This window comes from Argiope bruennichi, chromosome X1 (assembly GCF_947563725.1).
Source record: "Argiope bruennichi chromosome X1, qqArgBrue1.1, whole genome shotgun sequence".
NCBI classification, from domain to species: Eukaryota; Metazoa; Arthropoda; class Arachnida; order Araneae; family Araneidae; genus Argiope; species Argiope bruennichi.
The window spans coordinates 60,341,076-60,360,916 of record NC_079162.1 but is presented as its reverse complement, the minus strand read 5'-3'; the positions used below and the strand labels follow the sequence as shown (position 1 = coordinate 60,360,916).

At 24.9% G+C, this 19,841-nt stretch overlaps 1 protein-coding gene across 1 annotated transcript in view; it reads left to right on the top strand.

Moving 5' to 3' along the window:
- Positions 1-200: 200 nt before the first annotated feature.
- LOC129958999 (uncharacterized) overlaps positions 201-19,841 on the top strand; it is a 31,442-nt gene continuing 11,801 nt past the window's right edge. The window contains exon 1 of the mRNA XM_056071765.1: positions 201-521. Within this exon, the coding sequence (XP_055927740.1) occupies positions 343-521 (179 nt within the window). The 5' untranslated portion in view covers positions 201-342. The remainder of the gene's footprint in view (positions 522-19,841) is intronic.

Below are 19,841 nucleotides of genomic sequence, written 5' to 3'. Positions count from 1 at the left end.
AAGCACTGAAATAGGTGCTCTTATTGTGCACCGTCGAAGTTGGGATGCTACAAGTCGCCCCTCCCATATTTTTATGGAGGAGTACTCTCAAAGACAACATTTTCTTCCCCAATTTCAAATCTCGCATCTTCCCATTGGTCGAGCGGGGAAATGACGTCACAATTGGGCACGTTTTAATGTAGGCGTTTTAAAACTCTTTTCCGCACAGAAAGACACATCCACGCACAAGTCCCGCCGTGCCACTGTTGTATATAAACACACATTCATTTGGATTCTGTCCTTTGAGCGAGAGAGCGATTGTAAGACTTTCGTCCATTGCACGCCTTAAAAATTTTTTTCAAAATGGGCAGCAATTATTTCTATTTATTTATCTGCATCCTATTCCCTTGCATTTTACTTGCGGTCAACGCCGAAAAAAGGACACTGGAATGCAATAAAGTCTGTAAGGCAATTAGGTTTGCAGGGAAAATCGGAGGCTGCAACTGCAACTATGTGATGTTCACCAAGAGATCTAGTGAATTGTAAGTACAACTCTATTATTTTTTTCCGTTTAGAAAATTTATGTTTATTTTCATTTAGTACTGATTTTCTGATTTATTATTTATTGCAATTTATTCCTGATATTTTTTTTATCTGATACATGTGCACCTTTTGCTGTACTTTTTTTTTAATTTTTAATTTTGAATTTGAATTTTTTTATTTTTTATGAAAACTTTGATTTATATGAAAGAAAATTAAAGGAAATTAATAATTCTATATTTTTCTTTATAATTTATATTGCTAAACCAAATACAATGCTCTCTATATGGCAGAGAAGCCAAATTTACATTTGCTCTGCATATTGAACTTTGTGTTAATATTTAAATATTTATTATATAAGAATAGCATATTTTATTATTTGTAATAAAGAAAATATATATGTAAAATACTTCTTTGTATAGTTTTATTTCGGCCTATGCTTAAATTTAAATATTATTCATGGTTTGAAAATAAAATGTAAAGGTTCTGATTTCGTATTTTTGTTTTAAAAGATGATTTAACTATTAGAATAATTTGATATAGTTTGATATATTTTTGATTTTTTATATTTGTTGTTTATCCATAACCTTAGGCCATGAAAACTTCTTAGATAGACAAATAAAATAAGGCGATTAATCAGTATGGCGCAAAGAAAAAACAGCCTTTCGTATAAAAATTTAATTTACTTTAAAATGTTGTATTTTATGTGTGTTATATAAGCAAAAATTGCAGATATTTTATTAAAATAATTGATATATATCTATCTATAATGTATTTAAAATTATAGATATATTTTAAAGTAAAACATACTTAATGTATGTAGTAGAAAATATACTTATTTTCTACTTAGAACTGACAACAAAAACTTTGACACAACTAGAAATCCCAATTGGTTTAAGATAACGCGCAAGCGAGAAAGTTTATCTCTTTTTGATATGCTTTGAAAAATATTCAAATAAACCTTTTAGCCAATGAAAGTACAATTGAGTGGATCTCAATAAGTGCTTTTTTTTATTTAAGAAAACTGTTATCATTATCACCTATGGCTTTTAAGAACTAAGAGAACAAGATTACGATCATGTCTTGGTTGATATGCTTATTTTCACTTTCGTCAAAACCTGCGAAAATTTCATTGTCAAACATATAAGCATGACTCAATCAACTTTTATCCAAGAAAGACATTGTATTGCTACCACCTGAGAAATTATATCTTTCACAATAAGATAAGATTTTATTTTCTAAAAATATCTACTGAAATTCCATTCTAAAGAAAATTTCCATTGAGCTGTGAGAACAACACTCTCAAATAATCTTTAAAAAACAAGGTTAAATGGAGGAATTAATTTCAAATATAAATTCGGCAAAAATGCTTAAAATTAAAATCGAATAGATCTTGCATTAATTGCATTAGTATTATTAAATAAATGAGTGGAATTTATATCTGAATAAGAAATGACGCTACAATATGTGCAAAGCGTGAAAAATAATAACCTGCATTATCTACCAGGAAAAAATACTTTATATTCTTTAACTTTATTTTATCCTTATTTTATAACATTGAAAAAAACTGAATTTTAATTAATAACTTTAATTATTTTTAAGCAGAATTTTAAATACCGCGTTAAATATCTTGCTCCAATTTGCGAAACACTATTATGAATATTTTTTTACTTTTGTTTTATTTATAAGACAAATAAAACTTGTAAAATAATCATTTCTAACCAAATAATACTTCGACTCTAATAATAAGAGTTAATAACAGATGCTGATTGAAATTCATACATAGACTTGAGTTTGCAGCTTGAAACAATTCATTATTTCATTTTCATCTTCTTATAATTCAGTTTGTCGTAAATGTTTATACTATTTTTCTTTTGCCTCTAAACTAAGAATTCAGATTTTATTTATTATTTAATACTAAACAAAATTACAAATTGATAAAATAGGAAACAATGAAACAATTAATATGTTTATACTTTCTTTTACTTCGTCGGAAATGATAATTGAAAAAAATTACTAAAGAACATTCAATATAATTTAAAATGAAACAGCAATATATCTAATCAAACATGTATATTGAAATTTATTGACACAGAGCACTATTAAAATAATTTTACTTATTTGTCTTTATATTCGCTATAAAATGTTTCAAATTTTACATAAATTTGTTCTTTCTTGTCATTCAAAGCATTTAATAAGAAAAAAAGCTAGTTTTAAACATGTAAAATCGAGAAGAGGGAGAAAAATTCATGTCTCCATTTTGCATATTTTCTTTTCAGAATAATTCTTGGTTTTGTGATAACAGACTTTATTCCTTTGAAATGAATTCCTTTGAATGAAATTCCACTTCTTTCAATTGACTTTTCAGATTTGAATCATATTAGCAGAAAGTAAATGTGACAGGTTTCTTGTGGATAAGATTTCATTTCAAATGATCAGTTAGATCACTGTTTGCTTCCTGATAATTTCTTCCTGAGACATTGAAAGTGTATTTTGAATGATCTCCATTATTATATGAATGGATTTTATTGGATCATGCATTGTTTGATTAATTGATTATTATTGCTTCTTACTAAAATCACTCTTTCTAGGCATATCAAATGCTTTTATCTATGCATATTAAAGAAGATTTCAAATGATTTGTAGATACATATATTAATTTTTAACTGAATGTAACTTTTACTATACGAATTATATTTAAATCTAAATTTTCTTTACAAGTCTATTTGTCGTTTTAAAAAATGAATGATTTGAAATTTATATTGTAATAAAACATTTTTCGTACAGAAATTTGAATGAAACTTCAAGCTGCCAGACATACAGCCATGGCCGCTAAATATCAGCTTTATATTCACGGTTCTAATAATTATTATTAAAGCTTTCTCTAGGATCTTAAAAAAATGGACCACAATAAATTTACACCTACGATAAAATATTTATAGATTAATACTTTCAGAGCCATTTTAATCATTTTTTGAAACTTCTTTTCATTAGTCTACAACATTCAAAGCTTTTTAAATGAAATAACTTTCCTACATGCCCTAGCATAACATTAATGGAATCGATGCATCCATTTTGAAATATTTGCTTTTTGTGCAACTAAACAAAATACTAACGCGTTTTTTTCTATTTATATTGAAGTAATGAAATGTATTAAGGTATAAGTAGTTTGTTCATGGGTTAAAAAAATTCAAAACAAAAAGATATGGTCTGGCATCCATCATCTGTCATCATGTAGGCGTTAAAGAAGAGTCTTAGGTGGACTTTTCTTTAGAACAATATTTATGTTTGAACATTATCGATAAATTAAGTCAATATTCTGTGTTTTATAGAGATTTTAAAATGAATTCTAGATTTTATATCTCAAACATTGAATTACCGAATAAATTTAATTAATATTAATTAGCAAAATTTGATTAATTCTATATTACATACCAGTTTTACAATATATCGTAGGCAGACGTTATAAGAAAATGTCTCATATTTTAAGAAATCACAGGTATTAATTTATATCATTTAAACTCGTAAACAAACTTTTATAAAACAAATAAGAAAATCAATTTAAGATAATTTCCATGTTTTTCAAAACTCAATTTTATTTGCATTAAAATTTTAAATCGCGTTTATCTCGAAATGGGAATAGCTTTAACAAATCAGACGTTTCTATGTCTTCCAATTTTTTACTCCTCTCCCAATGTTTATCTCATTTATCTTATGTAGAAACCATTTCATTTTTTTTATTTCTATATAATAATTAACAAAGCATTTTTGAATACACCAAATGTAACGAAATAGAAACTGTAATCTAACTATTAACTATCCAAAAATCAAATGAATATATATTTAAATGTTATAAGATTTACTCAGTATCTTTTGGTTCATTTATTCAAAAATAAATAGTCTAATTTCAAGAACAATGCATTTCGCACCATCAAATTAACTATTACAATATTCCTTTCTTAATTAATATTAGACTTTCTATATATTAATTTAATATATAGGTAATGCAACTTTTACGTTCTTAAATTTCAAATGTTAACTTTTTAGGAAATATTAATAATAATATGGGTATTTATTATTTTTTACTACAGAAAGAATTATTTTCCCTCTAAAGATATTTTGAAATGTTATTCGGAAATTTTTCATTGCTATTTTAACTGTTATTTGGAAATTTTTAATTGTTATTTTAAGTGTTACTTAGAAATTTTTAATTGTAGAATTACGTAAGAACCATTAATGCAAATGACATAAAAATCGCCTTAAAATCTTTCTTAACACTATTTTTTATCATTTTTAAAAATTACGGATAAACTTTACTGTCTATTAGCTTTCAATTCTCAAAACTAATTTATCTTTCGAATGCTATGAAAATATTTCGCATTTTCAGCAAAGTAATGGGATATGACAGCGAGTTTTTTCTAGTCTGAGCATTAGAATTGTCATGCGCAAAAAATGTTAAAATGAAAAAAGGGGCCACCCATCGCAAAGTAGATATACAACATTTTTTTATCCTCAGCATTTTATGTGGAAGATGAACATGGCATTCAGCAGTTTTAGGAAACTGAATTCTTCCTTTGCTGAAAGGATTTTCTGGGTTGCTGAAACGATTTTGGCGGAAACAATATTTTTACACTAAAATTTTTGACATTCGTCACAAAATGGTTCCACAAAAAGCACAGGAGTCTATAATACACATCTAAGCCTTTTATTACTTTATAAATGTTAATAACGATCAAATAAATTTATATATACAAAAATATTATAAATTGCCATTCTGAAATAAAAAAAAAATTACATATTAATATATGGTTTCCAGAAATTATCAGAGACTCTAACTACTAAATAGTAATAGCGATTCAGTATATTAAAATGATTAAAAATAGTTTATTTTTTATTTTACACAGAATACTTCGAATAATACTGGCATTTAAATATAATTGATTTCACACAAATGTTAAGAAAACTTGGAAATGAAATAAAATTAAATCGTCTTAAATTGATGAAAAATAAATATGTATTATTATTCTGTGAAAAAAATAATTTACCAACTACTCATTGCATTTAACTGTCATTAGGGCCCATAATCAATCAAAAACCCTGACCACTAATGACTATCAATTGATGTGAACAAAATAACTCGAAAATAATATTATTTCTTTGTTCTATGCCACATGGGGTCATCTTATATATAGGAACGAAGGTTATAACCAATGAAATCAGGTAATTTTCTCAAAATATGAATTTTGAAAAATATTCGAGTTTTGCACGATATAATGAATATCGATGAATTTCTACAAAATATTTTTAATTCTCTAAGAAAACTAACCTGCAATTTTCTCTGTATTTTTCCAGCACTTTTGTGTTTTCAAAATTTAAAAATTGCTTGATCAAAATAATTGATAATTTTTAGAAATAATTGACAAATAATTGAGAATTTTAAGACGATCTGAATTTTAATGAGAAACGTATAATTTTTACCTAAATAATGTATAAATAAAACAATAAAATTCTGTAATTATTTCCCTCAATATAAAAGAAAGCTACATTATTATCAGAATTTTTTATTTTTCTGAGATGAAAGCTTTCTAAAAAAAGGTTATGTTTCTTTGTGCAAAGCCTGAATTCCATGTATTTTATTTCCTGGAACTGTAGTTTTATGATAAAGCATTCCGATTCTTCCTAGACTATGAAAGCATATTCTTATTAACATCTATAAACTATTTATTCTATTTACAAACTAATCATACATTATAATATAAATAGCAATGCAAATAGTTTTTAAGATTGTATCTGAAACTCAACATTGTGCAAAATTCATAAAGCAAATAAAATTGTTCATTATGTTTAAATTTAAATGTACGAATCATTCTTACTCTCCAATTATGCAAAAAAAATGTTATTTTTTCTCTTTATTCCTTAAAATTATAGATCATAAAAATACAAAATCCTGCATTAAATTTAAATATGCATTTGGAATCATTCTTATTCTCAAATTATTCAATCAAATTTGCTATTATTTCTATTTATTCTTTAAAATCACAGATCGTAAAAATGCAAAATCCTGCATTCACTTCCTTTTTCAATAAAAAGAAATCTACGATGGATTTTCTTTAATATATAAAGAATCCAAAAAGAGCCCATTTACAGAACCAAACACTAGATAAAGAAGCCATATATTAACGAACCGCAATATTCAAATATTCAAATTGTTTAGTACGAGAAGAGACATGTTGAACAGCATGTATTTGTGGTCTAACCAGCTGATCTTTCACGAAACTTATGTGCAGCTCGCCGAAATACTTTCCTGGCTGTAATGAAAACTTTTATTTTCTAAAATAGGTCCTTTCTCGCCTATCTGATCTCATATTCATATAAGATATTCATCCCTCACACGTATGAAAGAATTTAAATAATGTCTCCATGAAAGACAATGAAAGATCAGTGCTACCTTTTCGTTGTAGGGATCGAAAGTTCTGGCATAATACATTCAATTGTTTCACAGCAATGCTGCAATTGCCCATTTGCATGCAAAGTAGGAGAACTTGGAAGAGGTTGCTTTTTTAAAAAGACCAAAGTTGTCGCTCGAAATGAAGCTACTTGATATAAGAGGGAAATTGGTCTTTAGTTTAACGTGTTCGTGATTTGGTATTTACAGAATTTTATGCTCTCTCTTCGTTTGATGTCCAATGAAAATTATGGATGAGAGTTATATTTACAAAGAATTGCGAGTGGTTAGAATCGAGATAAATGATTCTGAAAATTCAGTTTTGCAGTTATTTGAATAATAAGAAGTTATTTATCAAATTCAAATCGGAAACTAGTTGAAGATATAGCTTTATTTGGTTTTATAGAAATTTATGATTGAAACAGCACACTGCTTGATAAACAGTCTTGAATATTTCTTGGTTTTTTTCCAAATAAATGCAAATTTTATTTTATTTTTCTGAAGTTTTAATGCTATAGGAATGTTTTTTTTTTCGTCGAATAAAAGATAAGGTACTGGAGTAATGAGATTTGAATATGAAATACTTTCTCATTCGCTTCTACTTATTGAAGAAAGTAACTCATAAAATTCTTTTCTCTTAATTGAACCAAATTAATCAAAATCGGTTATTGATATGCACGATTAATAACTATGGGTTTTCCCAGAATAATTTCTGCTTATAAATTTACATCTAAGAATGATAAAATGTTCTGAAGAAATCAATTTAATTTTAATTTTTAGGAATTCTTCGAAACAATAAAGGAAGTAAGACAATGATGAAAACCTAAACCTGCATGAAATAAATAAATTAGGAATCTTTCAGCACAGATGCCTTTTTAATATTCTACAATATGCAAAATTATGCCCTAAAGGTAAAATACTTTATTTAAAACAGGAAATATTTTAAATCTAATTAGCATCTAAATCAAAATTCATTAAAAATCTTTTCAAGCTCAACAGTGGCATAATGCATCGTATTTACAATTTTTATTTTGTAAAATGCAAAATTTTGAGAAATACATTAAAAGCTGCAACAAAACTAAAAACACTTGCATGAAAATAAACTGCTATAAGCTTTTTCAAATTAAATATTATTTTCGAATCAATTATTTCGCCATGCTTGATAAGTGTTGCTTTGTTTATTTGCAGAAAAAAAAATTGTAATTTCTCTAGTCATCTTTTTCTCAATTTCCAACATGATTTTTTTCTATTCAGTGTTTCATATATTTGCTTACTAAGAATCATTTCTTGAAGATAACTAGCGTTGCATAAAATTGATATTGATCAAAATCGTCCATTGACTTAATGAGAAATAATCGCATGGGAGCATAATACAATAAGTTGCATAATTTCAGATTATTAATGCAGTAAAACGGAAGAAACACTGAATATATTGTTGCAGCATAGCCATAATGCATGCAGTTATCAGTAAAAATTTACCATCAACTTCAAAGATTACAGAGATTGAACAGAAGATAATTATGAAGTGAATTCTATTATATAAATTACAGAGAAATCTTTTATCTGATGTTTACGACTATTATTTATTCATATTAAAACTTCAAAGCTCAACTATTCATTGTCATTGAAAAGAAGTTCATGTAGTGTTAATTTCACACTAATTAAGCTTATCTTAAAGAATACGTTATATTAAATTAGAATAAAAGCGTTAATTTTCTTTTGAGATTTTAAAAACCAACAAAATGGTTACAATTCAGAGATTTTTATTTTTATTTTATGAATACACATTTTTCTTCGGTTTATTTGACTTAGGATTATTTATTTTTGGATTGAAATAGTATAAATGTTTATGTATTCTCATCTGTCTTCAAAATTGTTACTTTAATTCTATGCCGTAATTCTTTGTACGACAGGAAGCCAAGCACATGTTTCCAAGTTAGTGAATGCAATGATTAATAGTTCAAAATCTTTATATGTTAAAAAGAATATGAGTGCTAAAATTTTTATCATGTTATTTTTATAGTAATATCCATTTTAATCTACATTAAATGCATGAATTTTAATGTTCCTTAATCAAAATATCATTGACCAAGAGTATGAAGGTACAGGGATAATAGAGAATTAAAATTTTATTATTATAACAGTAAACATGGCGATTCATTGCCCAGACATGTTTAAAAATTTTGATATGATCTTTTATTATATTTTTCTACGTAGTTATTCGTTTTAAATTGCACGTATAAGCATTCAATCCAAGTAAGAGTCATTAGTATGTTCTTTGCTACATTTTCTTCTCAGAATACAATAAAACTATAGGGATTTAATTAGGGTGTTATTTCATTTACGTGACTGCAATAAATTCTCGATTTGTTATTTGAAGTTCTGCAAAAGTCTTGTACGCAATAAATAACCCTTGAAGATTTAGCCCAATTATTTTTTTGGATTTGTCAAGCTTTTTCAATTCTCTGGGAATATTTATTGACTCTAATTTGAAAAAAGACTTTGTATTTCATGATATCAAACTAACTTTAAAAAGTAATATCTTTAGTCATTAATCTCCATCCCGTTTATCTGCTATTTACCTTGCGTCGACTAAAATTATCTTTTCTATCAAAATAATGTAGTTATTATTTGAGGGAACTTTCAAATTTTAAACGGCATTAACTGCAAGCTATGAAAGAATGAATAATGCAGACTAATTTTTTTAGAAAAACATAGTATTTTTGTTAAATATTTTTCTGATTGCGAGCTTCAAAAGTTTATGTAAAAAGATTTTTTTCTCAGCATCAATCCGATTTAACAGCATCATTTTCAATAATTTAAAACCCATAATTTAAGTTTACAAATTACGTTTCAATAATTTAAATTTACATTTCAAAGCCCTAAAAAATTCTGAAATAACAGAGATAATAATTTAAATTCTTATTTCCGTAAAAATGAATTGTATTTTTCAGACAAATATTCAAACACTTATACTCCTCTTTAGATTTCAAAACTTTCTTAGACTCATCATATTAATAAATAATTTAATTTGAAATTTTACATCATTTTATGCTTTGAAAAACAATATGAAATAAAATGTATTTTGATATATTACTATTGAAAGCTGTATTTTATTTCAAAACAAAATCATTAAACAGCAGTTATATAAATATATAAAAAAAGAATCACAGTATGTATAAAAGTGTCAATAATATCAATCGTTTCAATGTATTAAATCCCATAATTACAAAGCACAACATTGAAGTTTTATTAATAAGATTTTAAAAACCTCTTAGTTAAAAAAAATAAAAAGGAAGCGCTGACCAAATTCTTCATCCCCAACTGTTATATTACTTAAACACGTGCTATGCAAACGTATAAAAAAGTGTATAATAAATGCATAAGCAAATATGAGCACACGGCAACAGCACAGGAACTGTATAAAAGGAATCAAAAGAAATCCATTATTGGGTTAGACGTCCCATTTCTAGAGAAGGAAGGGGAAGACTCCCAAAAAAAGGCAATGCGTTTCGAACATCTTAAAATACAAAATCTCTTTTTGCTCTAGAACTCTTCTGAACCAAGCGAGTTTGAAATAGTCCTTGACATATTCAGAGGTATCTACGAACTAAACGGACTATTTTGGCAAATCTGTTGCCTTAAATGCAACAAAAGGTATATATTCAGGATATTGAGACTAGTTTAGGGACTTGCAACAAAAAAAAATTAAAATTTTTTGAAGTACATAAAATTCTGAAATTCAGCGAAGTATTTGGAAAGCATCCAAAAGAAGTGCATTCAGTTTTTGAAATAAAGTATCGATTCGGCATTTTATTAACTAAAATTTGCTCATTTATATGATACGAATACGAATTACAATACCCTCAAAACATATTTGAATCTATTTGTACATAAATATTTTTTTTAAAAAAAGCCATCATCATTTACTTCATTCACTAAAATTAGCATAGCACTGACATAACATAATTTTATCAATTAGCAATAATTATTTTTGGTTTAATGTAGTAAATAAAAATATGTATTTCTAGTAAAATAATCGCATACCTTATAACAGAAGTAATATTTCTTGGACGCTCAGACAAATTTACAGATTTCTAAGTAATAAATCATCATCGTATGAAACATGATGATTCAAGTATTTTATATAAATTATATAAAATACTTGATATTTTTATATAATTTATATAAACGAGAAAATTTCTTTTCAGATAGAAAGTATTATTCTGTATTATTTTATTGACTAAGAATGAAAGAGTATTATAAAACAAGTTTCAGTAAAAAAAGTGTTGTTTTTTTTTTTAATTCAAAAAGTCTTATGACACTTATTAAACTGCAAAAGGTTTATTCAAAATATCAAAAAATATTCTAAAACAGTTGCAATAAAAAATCTAACTATAAGCAGTTTATTGACAGATATCGTAAAAACATTAATTGATTATAATTAACTTTATTTATAATTTATGAATAAAGAAAAACTTCCAGGCTCCACAATAAAGAGTAAATATATTTTTAAGATGGTTTTAGAATTTTTTAAGAAACTATTTTAAATCAGAAAAATTGCTAGTTTAAACTATACATTAAGAAAAATGGGAAAATTTTTATTATTTGTCTAAATTTCACTTAACATTATGATGTTTTTATTTCATATTAGAATTTTTTTATTTTTATCAAGGTGATAATTACAATAAAACTTATTTAAAACAAACAAAACTGATAAAATTCAATAGTGATTTGAATTCTGTTGAAGTATAGCATTATCTGTTCGAAACTTAAGGATAGAAAGAACATTTTCCAAGAACATGGAGGGAAGTAAAACTGGAACTATGACAGGAAGTAAATCCCTAAGTAAATGTTGTGTGTATTGATTTTAAAGGAACGGCCATTATCTCTGTTTCTTATCAATGTAAATAATAGCTGATAAAAAATAAATTGGAGGTGAAAATTGGTGTCACGATTTCTAATTTTTTTTCCTAACCTTCACGGTTTTTCTATTTCAGATTTCTCACTTAAAACATTTAATAATGAAACTCTTCAATGAAGATAATGCTTAATACTGAATCTTTAAAATCAAAAGCTTAAACTGGGTTTTCTATAATTCAGGATTTTGAAATTCTTTTATTTATTTTAACCTTTTTTTGTCCCCACATTTATTAATTTATCGGTAATAAAGAATAATTATAAAAAGTTATAAAATACAAATTATTATTTCTTAATTGTTTTTTTAAACAGCATAACCATTTAAATATAAAATAAATATTAAAAAATTTTAACAGATATTTAAATTTAAAAATATAAATACTAAGAATCGGGAATATTAATTTTAAGGAGATACTTAAAATTAAAAAATAACAATCTTCTGAATTTGAATACTAATATTTAAGACATTTTCGAAAGAACAAGAAAATTTTAATGAATATTTATTAATCTTTAAGGATTAATTAATAGTTCTAGAGCTCTAAATTTTATTTTTATTATTTGTTGTGATTTTTGTAAACACAGCTGAGTAATTATGGCGATTCATTACGATAAAGCAAGTTTAAATGTGGTGATAATTCTGTTTCTATATTTCTGAGAAAGAATATTTGAGTAAAATTGTTATTATTGAGCTTTTTGCTAATAAAATGTGTAACAGTCTAGTATATATCATAGATAATTGAACTTTTGTAATACTACAATATATGTATATCGAGTAAAAGAAAGGAAATTTTCTTCGAATTAATTTTCAAAATTAATTTAAAAATGAGCGACGTGAAAATTCCACATGTAAGATACATCATTAATGTACTTCAATTTAAAATATATTATGCATCTCAGAATCAATTTTATTATTAGTTCTAATGAATATTTTAATAAATTAGTCTCTCGATTAACATTTCTGCATAAAATCTAAAATACACGAATCATGTAACCGTAGGTAAAATAGGATAAATGAGCAATTTTTGAGAAAATTAAGTTTTTTCAAAATTTAGAAGTTACAATAAGATACTAATTTTAATTTGTCTTATAAACAAAAATTTATATATGTAAGTTATTCTCTAAATAAGATTTCTAAAGAACTAGCTATTTTTATGAAAGACTAATTTTTCCTTCTTGGATGATCCATTCTCTAACTGGGAATAACACAGGTTTAAACGTCACAGGATAAAAGATTTTAATAAAATGCATTACACTTCAAAGGTATTTAACATTTATACGATTTCCATTTCACTTTTTTGAAAGCAAAATAACTTTTAAAAAATACGAGGAGAAAGATAATTTTTGAAGATCATTTTAAATTTATCTTTTTTATCAGTAAAATGTAATTATCTTATATAAATTCATTTCCAAAATATTTTCCCAATTTCAGGCAAAAGAAAATATTTACTTAGATCAACTGAGTCAATAATCCATATAATTCTATTTCAATCGTATTTAGTTAAAAGAGCATGCATTCTTTTACAAAATAATGCTTGAAGAAAATATTTGAAAATGTTTTATTTGAAAGTCTTACTTGAAATGTGATAAATAAACTTTGGATGGAGACATTGGACAAAGCCTAAAAATAGTATTGGTAAATTTATTTGTAGATGTTTTTTTTTTCTTTTTTCAAGAGTATCAAAAATTAACAGGAGAAAATCATTGATTAGTGTATACTGAACTAAAATATGCTTACGTAATCATAGATATCTTTTCCACATGTACGTTCAATATTTTAGTTAATATAAGATTTCAATCAAGCATCTTCTTAAGTAAGATTTCTATAAGATAATTAATCAAGCCAAAAGGTGTTAACTCATTTCTCCTACAAATTAATATTATTAGCAAATTAAGCTTGTTTGATATCAATAATTGTTAAAAATTATGCAAAAATAATTTTAAAATTTATCTTTTTCTTTAAAAAATATACATTGTAAAAAATTATTTTGAAGTATAAAAAAATAATAATTTCCTGGAAAGAAACAATCTCCCTATAAATGACATTCATTATTAACATTAAATTTTTTTTTAATTCTGAATAGTTTAACAGCAATTGATAGAAAATATATTGAAAACGACAAATATTGCTATACATGCAAATACGCTTTAACTATAAGAAGAACAATGAGTCAAATGTTAATCATCTAGGAATATAAAGAACAAAATTTCAATAATTATCAGTTTGTTTGAAAAAAAGTATATGCACTCCATTTTTTAGTTATAAACCCGTTACACATGTATTTGAAGAGAGTTTTTTATGTTATTCCCTAATGATCAATTTTTTAGCCGAAAAAGTTCAATCAAGTCAATTCGGATTACCAAATTCGCAGTGTTAATTAAATAGTATATAGATAAAGTGACAAAAAAATTAGTGCACATTTTTTGTAAAAGAACTAATTAAAATTGTACAATTAGGGCTACTCGACGGAAAAGTGTTAAATTCAAGAAATCCATAATATCCCTATTATTTATTTAAATGTATAAACAGATGGGAAAATAATATTTTTTCTCTTAGAGATTAATAATCTTGTATGTTTTTTAAATTAAAACATTAAGAATATACTCTGATTAAAGGTTATATTTCGAGTTTTCGAAAAATACTAGGTTTCTCTAAGATGAAAAAAAATAATTCAGGTATTTTATCATTTCTGATGCATTTATCAATTTTCGTTCTGTCTACAATATTTACTGATACGAGCTGGAAAAACCAGACTTGCTGATAATCTGTCATTTTCCTGGAAACAAAGAGGGTAAAAGTGAAAGTGGCAAGAAATGAAAAGTCGAAATTTTTAGACCAGAAATTTTTTCCATATATTTTGTATCTGAAAGTCCTATAAAACTCATTTTTATAAAGCAGTTTACACAACAAAATAACAATCTAGAACATTCATTTTTAAATATATTTCACTAATAAATATTCATAATTAAAATACAGTGTTACGTTCTCCGTATTCATTTACAAGAGAAAAGAACTGTTTACAGTGAATACGATAAATTTTGACAATAAAAAAAGTGCTGAAAATGCTTATTTAGCATTGAGACAAGCGAAAAAAATTTTAAGTCAGACAAATTGTTTACTTGATGGACAAGGCACGTGCTTTCAAAGATATTTTTAATGGCATTGGTATTTATTTCTTCTGTTTAATGTCATCCGTTTACTTGCGTTTTTTAAAGGGGGTGAAACATAAATTTCTTAAACAATATTCTCCTTTGAACTTGAAAAATGACCAAGAATTAATATGGAATCAATGTAAAATTTTATGGACACAATAACTGTATCTGCAAAAATTTTATGACAAATAGTTTATCGAGACTAAATCTAGTGAAAAAAAATATTTTCAGAAACCCCGATTTTTTCGATTTCAATCAGACGAGTATTCAATACCATTTAATTTATTTTTTGAAAGCCATCAGAGTTTTTTTAATGTTGGTTTTTTTAATTTATACAACTATAAACCCTGTTATTTTGCTAGGTATATAATTTAATTTAGTAGTTTAAGCTTTTGCTAAATAATAAATTCACTTTTTTTGCGTACAAAAATTAATATTAATATTAATAATATAAACTAAAGATAAAAAAGAATATTTCTTATTAATTACTTTCCAAATCAATTAATATTTCTGTTAAATAATTTATTCAAATGATTAAAAGAATTCCTCTGTTTAAGCTTATAATGCATTTTAGTTCTTTTATTTTATTACTATAATATTTCGATAATTTTCAAAACGAAATAGTTTTTTTAACAGTTATTTTTACATGCATAACTTTTATCAAAAATAGAGTTGCTTAATGTCTTTGCATCATCAACTTCTTATAGAAAAAAATTATTACGCCATTAATAAATGTAAAAAAATATTTATATTCTTATAAAATGTGTCATTCAGTACAAAGCTTTATAACATTTATAAAATCATTATAAATCTGTAGATGCATTTCTAAAAATTTTTACTAATGTTATTGATATTTTCAAAAAGTATCCTTCGTGCTCTGAGAAGGAAATTATATTTATAAACAATTTTTCCCAATAAATTATTTATAAACTCTATTTTGAAGCAGTTTAAAAGATTCGCAGATCAAACTGTGTAGTTGTGTCACGAGCTTCGACGCATTATACGCTCTTCTATTTGTAATATTGTTAACAAAGTAATACAATTTCAATTAATTCATCTCAGTCTTCACATTTGTCTCTTACAAAATTATAAGGTTAAAACATTTTTTTAGTCTTGAAAATTTCTTACATAAAATATTAAATATGAATAAAATATTTTTGAACTCTTCCAAATTTTAACCAATAAAAAATAACTTTAAAACAATTATTAAGAAAACACAATTATATTATTTTTATAAGCTAAAATAGATTTATTTTATTTCCAATAAGACTGCTGAAATAAAAAAAGTAGAGATTTTTGAACTTATTGAAAGATGAATTTGAAAGTAAATATGCCGAAACTTTTTTTAACTTTCACACCGTATCTTGATGCTTTTCAAAAAATAATTTAATATAGTTAACCACAATGTTATTGAAATCATTGTGTTCGACTTAAGATACAAAATTTGTCAAAAAAGACTTTAAAATTTAAAGTATTTTTTTAAAGCAAGAAACAAACTTCGTCGATAATTTTTAATGCTCAAAATAAATAGTATTATCAGCTTTCATATATAAATCCGATATAATTTAAATTATCAAACATAATAACCAAAAATATCCCATAATGGCTGGCATTTACAATAACTCAAAAGCATTAAATCCCCAAATTCTTTAAAGTTTCGTTTAGAATTTTACAAATGAAGTAGAAGAACTTCAAAATTCGGTTAAGAAATTTTCCTACCAGGGAGTAAAGTACCTATTATCATAGAATGAAATATTGAGAGAAATGTTACAAGACAGGTATATCATTAAAATGATCGGAAGATAACACAGCTTAGTGCTTACAGAATACCGAGAAAAGTAAATATTGCATTATTAATTCAGCTGTCAGTTTCATCAATATTTGCTTTCATTCATGTCAAGCGTTTGAATACGTGATGAAATCTTTTGGAAATAGGTATTTCTCTCAATCAATAGATGATAATTATGAGCGCAATTAGAATTAATGAATTAACGCATTAACATATTTCAAATGAGCAGATTTTTCCTGTGACTATTACAAAACATGACAGAAATATAGGTTTGGGATTTCAAGGAAGATCAGATAAGTATAATTTTAAAAACAAATTAGTAAAGTTTTTCCCAGATAGATAATTTTCAACCAGACATCTCACCTCGGATTAGTTGAATTTCCCAATTGTATCTAATGATATAATTTTTTTCAATATTATTAAATGTATCTTATTGTATAAAATGTGACAGAAATATTGGTTTTGGATTTCATAGAAAGTTAGATAACTGATTTTAAAACAATTTAGTAAATTAAAGTTTCCCTGATAGATCTTTTTTAATCAGATTTTTAAAAAATACATCTCGCCTCAGATTACTTGAATTTCCCAAAAGTATCTAATGATATTAATTTTTTAAATATTAACAAATGTATCTTACTGTACATAAAGGCATTAGAACCATATTAATATTAAACAAATTCTATTTAAATTTCATATATAGATATAGATATTTTTAAGATAGATATTTAGAGATAAATATTTTTATATATCTCTTATATAGATATTTTTAAGAGCTAATACTTGGATTTATGTGTTATCTAAATCAATTTAATAATTAACATTCATGTCTATTTAATGCCCAATATATTTAGAAAAATCTCAAAAAAATAACTATGTGCATGGTAAATTGCTGTTAAAATATACTTTATATTTTCAGTACATATTATGCCTTACATAATAATCTAATTTATATCGAGATAGTAAGAGAAAAATATCGATGCATAAAGCTAAAGATATTTTAAATTAAATTACTTAAATAGAATTCATAGAACCGTATTAGTATGTAAGTAAATTCTATATAAACTTCAGATAAAAATATAAAGATATTTTTAATTGCTATTGCTTGAATTTGTTATTTGAATCAATTTGATAATCAACATTTCTGCCTATCTAATGACCAATATATATTTAGAACAAATCTCATAAAAATATCTATATGCATGATAAAATTTTGTTAAAATATACTTTTACTTTATATTGATCAGTATATATTATGCCCTAAATAACCATCTAATTTATATCGAGACTGTAAGAGAAAAGGAATGAATTTAATTTAGATTTCGAGGCGTAAAGCTAAAGATATTTTTACATTAAATTCCTAAATTTGAATTCAATCATTATTGAAACTTGAAATAAAATTAACTATGAGTATTCATAGAATTATGCTGTAGAGTTAAATCTATTAAAGTTTCTTTCTAAAAAATTTTATAAAAAGATTGGGAATTTTGAAGCTTTAGCTATTATAAAATAATCGGTGGTGAAACAGAGAATCTCGCGTAAAAAAAAAAAAACAGAAAGGAAATACTAGGTATAGCTTCTCGATTTTTTTGGAAATTCTCTCTTAGTCGATCCGGCTTCGATGTGTAGGTCTTCGTTCGAATTTATGTCTTCACTTCTGACGCAATATTATCAATTGAGCATCCTATCTTCTGAAACAATTTCTTCTGGTGTATTCTTTTACGAATGGCTCGCTTTGCGTTTAAAAAAATGGGCCGTTTCTGATACCTTTTAGAAGATATTCTGGATAATGTGGCATTTATTGTGACTTCGCACGACTCAATGTGTTTTAAACAAAAGAAAGCGACAATTTATCTCAAATATATCCAACTGTAAAAGAACTATTGAGAATACGAAAGAATGAGTGTGAAAGCGGGGAATTCTATGGTGAAACTTGCTGAAAATTCTTTTTTTCACTCTCTATAGAAATTGCAGCAACCAAACTATATTTTGGGTATAGGAAATGTAATACCTCCTTGATTTCTTTTCCTTTAAGTTTAATCTAATAGTCACTTTAAGGGAACAATTTTTTAATTACTTATTTTTTGGGAATAATTAAAAGTACAATCATATGTTCTAAGATTTTCCTATGTACAAAACTAAGCTGAATGCTAATGACTTTCCCTTTGGTTGATATATTTCATAAATGCATTTCAATTTCTCAACATTTTTAACGGAAATGAAAATAATTGTATTTCTGTTAAGATATATTTTACAAAATGAAGAATGACTTGTAATAATCGATTAAGTCTTAATTTAGTTTCTTATGTTTGCCACAATAAGCATTAGAAAAAGTGAAAATTTTCATAAAGTTTATCTAATTAACAATGATAAAAACACACAAAAAAAACTATAAAGTAAATTAATAATATTTTACAGAAGCATAATTTATGATTATTTAATAGTGCATCTGTTAAAATTATTATCTATAATTTCCATAATTATAGATATATTTTGCTTCAGGTAGTGACAAAATTTCAAAATTGTAAAGAATCAAAACATATTTTTAATTATTTCAAGTAAGAAACTGAAATTAGTTATATATTCGTTTACTTGTTAATTTGGACTTTAGAATGTTGCAGATAATTTCAGAAATATTCCATTCATTTTTATTAAACATTATTAAAATTCTCTATTAATTTTTTATGTTTATATTAACATTAAATTAATATTACTAATAAATTCTGTTATATTGCTATTAAATTAATATTATATTATTATTAAATTAATATTATATTATTATTAAATTAATATTATATTATTATTAAATTAATATTATATTAATATATGTTTATATTACTATTAAATTATATTTGTATTACTACTATATTGATTTCCTGATTTATAATTTCTCAAAATTTGTATCGTTACTTTGGTTCATTCAAGATAATAATAATAATATATATATATAGGAAAAGCTAACAGAAAGCTAATGGAACTATAATATTAAAATTCGCAGAATAAACGTTTCTTTCCCATTTG